At 43.1% G+C, this 6,688-nt stretch overlaps 1 protein-coding gene across 1 annotated transcript; it reads right to left on the bottom strand.

The window, feature by feature from the left end:
* Window positions 1-1,371: 1,371 nt before the first annotated feature.
* Window positions 1,372-5,157, bottom strand: LOC112070617 (POU domain, class 3, transcription factor 2-like). Its single transcript, XM_024138045.2, has one exon. The coding sequence runs from the start codon at window positions 4,979-4,981 to the stop codon at window positions 3,851-3,853; it is 1,131 nt and encodes a 376-aa protein (XP_023993813.2). The 5' UTR covers window positions 4,982-5,157; the 3' UTR covers window positions 1,372-3,850.
* Between the last annotated feature and the right edge of the window lie 1,531 nt (window positions 5,158-6,688).

The raw sequence follows: 6,688 nt of genomic DNA on the forward strand, positions 1-6,688 counted from the left end.
TGTGTGTGTGTGCGTGTAATGACATGAATAATGCAGAGAGTGCCTGTAGGAGCTTGAGGCCGCGAGCAGGGCAGATGGTCGCCTGCTGATAGGACAGAACCAGGCAGCAGGGTCCTCCAGAGAGCTGGGTTTACACACACACTCTCATTTCCCCTCGCTCTCTCCCACACACATAAATGGTATTTTCTCTCTTTTTTAATTTCCCTCTGTCTATTTCCTTTAAACACACACACGCACACTTCTCTTTTCACTCTCTTTCTTGTGAACGCATGCATACAAACAGCATGGCCATATTCTGCACAACTGAAATACTGTATGTATTTCTTACATTTCATAATGAACTATGCTGTGTGTGAAGCCACATGAGGCTGCATTGCCCTTACTGTAACTTTAGTGTAGAGATCCCTGCAAACGGACATATATGTCCTKTTGCCAATATCAAGGATCTGTTTATCCTTGCTGAGGACATTCTCTCTTTCTCTCGCTCTCTCTCAGTTCGACACAGGGTTTCTTTGACTGCAGATGACTTTGTATTAGATTATTAGAAGGTTATAAAAAGGAGGGTGAGCCAGAAGATGAGATCATGTCTTACAGAGATGTAAGTGCTCAGTGATAAAAATAGCAGCTATAGGCTGTTTGAACCACAAGCCCAACCTGAAGCGATACACAGTACAGTCCACTAGATGGCACTGTGAGACTGTTACAGAGCTTGACGGAGCAGCTCCCCACCGTGTTTTCCTCCGAGGCCGTAGGACCACATAGACTGCAAAAGGACAGGACACCCTGAAGCAGAAATGGTAAGCTATTGTACAGAAATCAGGAATGTTTTCGACGATAAACACTCCTATACAACCAATAACTAGCCTACGTCACAACATAATAATTTGCTGTTCATACATTCTCAAAATTTGGAATTATCTTTAATTTATAGGCCCAAATAATAAAATCCCACCGATGGTCCCGGTAAACTTGTCTATAGCCACTTATAATTTCTTTCTCCTTTTCCAAAAAAAGATGTCATAGGCTTTTTGAAAGTAAAAGGTACCAAAAMTGATAACTTACCAGTTTAAATATTTATTCAATAGGGCGTTCATGTATTGGTGGTCGAGAATGTTGATTTAACAACAAAAAAATGAATGTGAGAAAAATATAAGTACTGWGCCTATATGTTCAAACACGACTGCTAGTTTAGGGTACGCTATCTGACCGTCTGTTGAGTCCTGGGCACAAAGTTTGGTGCGTTTGTCTACACATAATAACCTGTAATAGCATATCGTTTTTCTGCGATTTTATTGCATTTCAGGTAAGAAATGTGGGTCTTTTTAGAAACACTGTAATCATTAATTCTCCATAAAGACGTCTAATAGCAAWTTGTTTTTATAACTGTCGCAATTGTTTTATTCGTAGGCCTACACCTCTGTAACATGTAGAAAACGGTGGCTCCAATGGTGGACACAGAAATTACGTCAAAGTAAGAACAATATAATTTTTTGTATAAATGTTATTAACAGGCTTCTTCTGTAACGACACGATTTCTTTCCCCAAGACAATATCTGTGCAAATCAGCGGTAATATACAGTTATCGGAAACCGCTGAAGGACATTTTGTGCAAGCAACCAAGACAGATTGATAAAATCCATAATTATAACGCAGGTTCGTGCGCTCAAGCCTGTTGCGACAGCGTTGTGCGTGACAGCCGTGATCCATTAGTCAGGCTCAAATAATATGAACAGAATACAAAAGGATTATAAAAAACAAATACATTTTAATGACAAAAAGCATAATATAGAAATTGTGCAATTTTTATTTTATTTTCCCCTTCTGTTGATCAGAGTCACAGGATCGGGGTCAATTCAGAATACGTATGAACTCACATCCAATCCAACCTTTTGAGTTTGAATTTGAATTGTCAAGAAAAAATATTTACATTTGAATGTGAATGACAGGAAATACAATTTAATTAAATTGAATTCCACCAATTCTTTGTATTGAATGTGTGGGCCTACTCAATTTGTATTTTCCTAGGGAGCCTTTTCACTAATTCCAGGTCTACTTGTGTCAATAAATGAGCCTATGTTACATTTTATTATGTAATTATCAGTGAAATATTAGGCTAGTTTGACTGGTGTGTGTGTGTATGTGGGGGGGGGTATAGATTTGCTATACCAATGTAATACATTTTTTGTCAGTAGCCTATGTGGAGAATTTCCCATGAATTTAATTCAATTTCCTGTCATTCCATTTCAAATCCCGAATCAGCCTCCTCCAGACACCATTCAAATTCAAATCCACGTTKTTGAAATAACTTACACATTTGGACTATTGTCCTTGGTTTTGAATTTAGTCCAGGAATTGCCAAAGTTGACCCCGACCCTGCATGCTGTCAGATAGCCTATATATCACGAGTTGAGTGGCACAAGAGCAAGTGCACGTGTTTGTGCTTTGGCACTGGTCTACAAGAGGCAATTCAACAAACAAACAAACATACAAAGCCATACAAAAACAAATAAAGTTACATCCCACGAATAATTCTTCTTAGTGAATTAATCATTGTATAGATTAATTAGAGCCACTGAAGACTGAGCTGGTACATATATATTCCGTTATTTTCTTCTTACGAAACGAAGGCAAATGGCAGGCTTCAGTGATATGGTATGGGTCTTTACAGTCTCGGTCTTTCTGGTCACAGCATTTTGGAAACACATAAATAAATATACTAATACAACACATAGCCTACTGTAAAAATTCGCGCAGAACGGTCAAATGTACACGATGATGGACASGTCACGAAGTGTCAAGAGAAAATAAAATGAATTCATTTTCATGGTTCTTTTGACCCCGTGGTGTGTGCCTTGCAGAGGCATACACAAGCRACAATTATTATTACTGTATWATTATTGTTATTGTTATTATGATTATTATTTAGGCCTATTATATGACAGTTGAATTTTTATGAAAAAAATMTGTTTAGATTATTTGGATACAATCTGACCACATATATAACTGAGATATTGTCCCTTGGTAAATATGTTGTTGACAGTGTATTATCTACTGTGTTTACTATTTGATGGTCATTAACCAACTGCAATTCAAAGATAGGCTAGTTAGACAAACTGAAACTAATTATGACAAATGTTTGATTAAAATTAACTTCATTAAATATTGATCATATTGATTTATTGATTAAATACATCTCAAAATACATCTCAATATATCCCATGTCCCTTTTCCCATGTATGCATGCCTTATGACTCTGGACATACACAGTATAACCATGGTATATGCTTTGCCTTTGTGGTAGAAACATAATAATAATAATACCTTGATAATAACAATAAAAATAGGTTAAATAATAATACGCTGGTGATGGCACTGGCTAGTATTAAATGGTTCAGCAGGTGTATTGAGCTTCGACCGTGTTAAACCCCTGTTGCTTTTGTTATGACTGAAAGATGGCGTTTATTTACCGACTGTCGACTGCAACTTGTATGCCTGTTTCCCGCGGGTAGGCTCGTGCACACAGCCTATACTGTCTTTCTTTTTTTACACGTCTTGGCCATAACATCGATTTGATGTCAATGATATTTAACCTTTTTTTGGTTAGCACACACACCAAACACGGTCCATGTAGCCGTTATTGCGCGTAGCATCTCCACTGCATGAAAACTCCACATAGCTCTCGCTGTGTCTGGGGTGTAGTGCTTTAGTTCCAACACTCGGTATTCCCACTGTGTTCCATAGGTCCAAAATTAGCACTGGCGACAGTCCAATGCTAACTGGCCCAGCAGAGAAACATAACGGTCATTCATATCCTTTAGGGTTCCGTGTGTTTACTATAACGGSTTTCAGATCATTGTACAGGGGTTTGAGCGCCGTGGTGAGGTGGTGTGTCCCCATACATGTCCTCAGTTCCAGGTAACTGTCCTCCAATGGGCGTCATCCTCTTCTCTTTCTGCCGTCTGTTACAAAACCAAACCCTCACCACTTCTTTCTCCAGCTGCAGGCTGTCCGCTATGGAGGTGATCTCTGCGCCACCGGGTTTGGGACTTTTGAGAAAATGGCTCTCCAAAGCCCCCTTGACGCCCACCTCGATGGAGGTTCTCTTTTTCCTCTTCCTCCCCTGCGCCGCGATTTTATCTAGGCTGGTGGGGCTCCCGGAGGTGGAATCCGCCTCCTCCAGCCACTTGTTAAGCAGTGGTTTGAGTTTACACATGTTTTTGAAGCTTAGTTGAAGCGCCTCGAARCTGCAGATAGTGGTCTGGGAAAATACATTTCCATACAGGGTTCCGAGCGCCAGCCCCACGTCAGCTTGGGTAAAGCCCAGTTTGATGCGCCGCTGCTTGAACTGCTTGGCAAACTGCTCCAGGTCGTCTGAAGTTGGCGTGTCCTCGTCCGAGTGGTCGGGGTGTCCCCCGTGCTGGTGGTGCGAGAGAGACGACTGTCCCCCACCTCCATGCTCGCTCAGGTGCGGGCTGTGGCTGTGGTGGTCTTCGTCCCGCAAGGAGTGGTGGTGCATCTGCTCTGGTCCCCCCAGGCCGAACCCAGACTGGGAATACACCAGGCTCTGGCCGTCAGACGTCGCCATACCGGGGATGTGCGTGGTGGCCGTGCTCGTTCGCCATGCCCTGGCGTCGTGATGCGCCTGGTGCGCTAGGTGAGGGTGTCGCTGCTGCTGCTGTTGCTGTAGACTAGCGGAATTCTGCTGCTCCTCCCGGTCGCTCTGTAGAATGGGCTTCACGTCCTGCTCTCCGAGGGGACTCGACGGCCACGGAGCCCCGTCCCCGTGCGACAGAGCCGTTATCCACTGGTGCGCGTGGCTGAGGGGATGACCGCTGCCCGGTAGCGTGTAGTCGTTCTGGAGCAGGGTGTGCGCGTCCCTGTACGCCGCTGCCTGCTGCATGCTCCCGGACTCCGAGTGCGGCGGCGGCGCGCTGCTGGGGGTAGTCAGGACGCTGTAGTGGTTGGACGCTGCGGTCGCCATAACTCTCGAAGCCGAAGTGATAGCTCTCTTGTTAAAGAAGCTGCCTTTGACAGTTACTCTTTTCCGCCACGGGGCAGCTAGGATTCTCTCTCGTTCTCCCTGGCGCCGTGCCAAGGGGACGCAGAGGCGCGCACCTGAGGTCCGCCTCGCTCCGCTCTTTATTGGCCAAGAACGGTTGACAGATGTGGTTACCCCTGACAGCACCACGCTCATTGGTCACGCGGGGTTCTATAGAAGCCCCTATCACTCGCCCCAACAATACTGGCAGTCCTGCTGCAAACTACAAGGCAGAGTGAAAAGCTGGGGTTGACTGAGAAACACTGGATATACTCTTATCTCAGTGGAAAAAATGAGTCATTAAACTTTACCTTCGATAAACTTTTATTAGTATGTTCGATTGATGTAATGTATCCTGAATAAGTAGGCTATTAATCTTTTTGTGAGAAACATCCACAAACTGAATGCGTAAAAATGCATAAGAACCATGGGCTATATCATTTGTGCAAATGTTTATAATTMTTTTGCTCAAATATTTTTTKTTTTATTTCACCTTTATTTAACCAYGTAGGCTAGCTGAGAACAAGTTCTCATTTACAACTGCGACCTTGCATAAATATAGCCTAGACCTATTCACCAAACAGTATAATCTTTTTACATTTAAAATCTTTTATCTTTATAGAGTTGRATTTTGAGAAAATCCTTGTTTTGTGTAGACCTATATTTATGGAGGCTTGCGCTCAGAGCAGTGGGATATTAACTGTCACGGACCCTCCAGCTGCCTCTCGCGATGCTGTCCAAAGAGAAGGGGCGCATTTTTCCCGGCCCTCTGCCCCGTTGCCATAGCGAGCGCATTGAATGGAACAACAACGCCACGTCACAGCTGCATTTGCCTCTTCTTTTCGTTCCATTCCAAAGGGCCCATTCGAGCAGCTTGCTCGGCCGACACAACAAATAAAAGGAGGCAAGCGAAGAGGGCACCTCGGGGCCAAGGAGAGAGTGGTGAATAAATATCCTCTCTAACCCACTGGCGCCCACAGTGCCCCTAAATTCTGTGCCTGTTTGGTAAACTTCGCAATTCATGCACCCACACTGGAACCCGGTACCAATACACGCCACATACACAGTAGCCTACTAGGTAGTTCAATAGCTAACGTTAGTTTGTATTATTTTAGCTAGTTTGTTTGTATTCTTTTTGTTGTTGTATTGTTTGTATATTATTGTATTTTACATTTGTGTGACTGTCCTGTCGTTGTCTATCAGTGTTTTGTTGTTGTCTGTCAGTGTTTAATTACTTGTCAGGTCATTTGTTTTTTGTGGACCCCAGAAAGAGTAGCTGCTGCTTCTGCAAAAGCTAATGTGGATCCAAATAGATGGTGGGCCATAGCAAGCTAGCTGCTTTASTTTTTGAGATGATCATCTATGTCGAGGGAGGAGCTGGTCTTGACATATTGTGTATATGTATTTATTCTGAACACATTTCMGTTTGTTGGCAATGTCAATTCTTGCAATTTTCAAAATACCTATTTTTATGTTCTCTAGCTGGACAGGCAAATGCTGCCTAGTACTAAACTGTAAATCAATCAAAACTTGTGTACTATCTGTGGTACTTTCTCTGCTCAACACCTCTGCTAAGCACATTATCAGTACCTAAGGCAGTAGACAGCTGGTGACAGCTCAAGAGAGATCTCCCTGACAAACTATTATCGG

The sequence above is a fragment of the Salvelinus sp. IW2-2015 genome, unplaced genomic scaffold, assembly GCF_002910315.2.
Source record: "Salvelinus sp. IW2-2015 unplaced genomic scaffold, ASM291031v2 Un_scaffold1379, whole genome shotgun sequence".
Lineage (NCBI taxonomy): Eukaryota > Metazoa > Chordata > Actinopteri > Salmoniformes > Salmonidae > Salvelinus > Salvelinus sp. IW2-2015.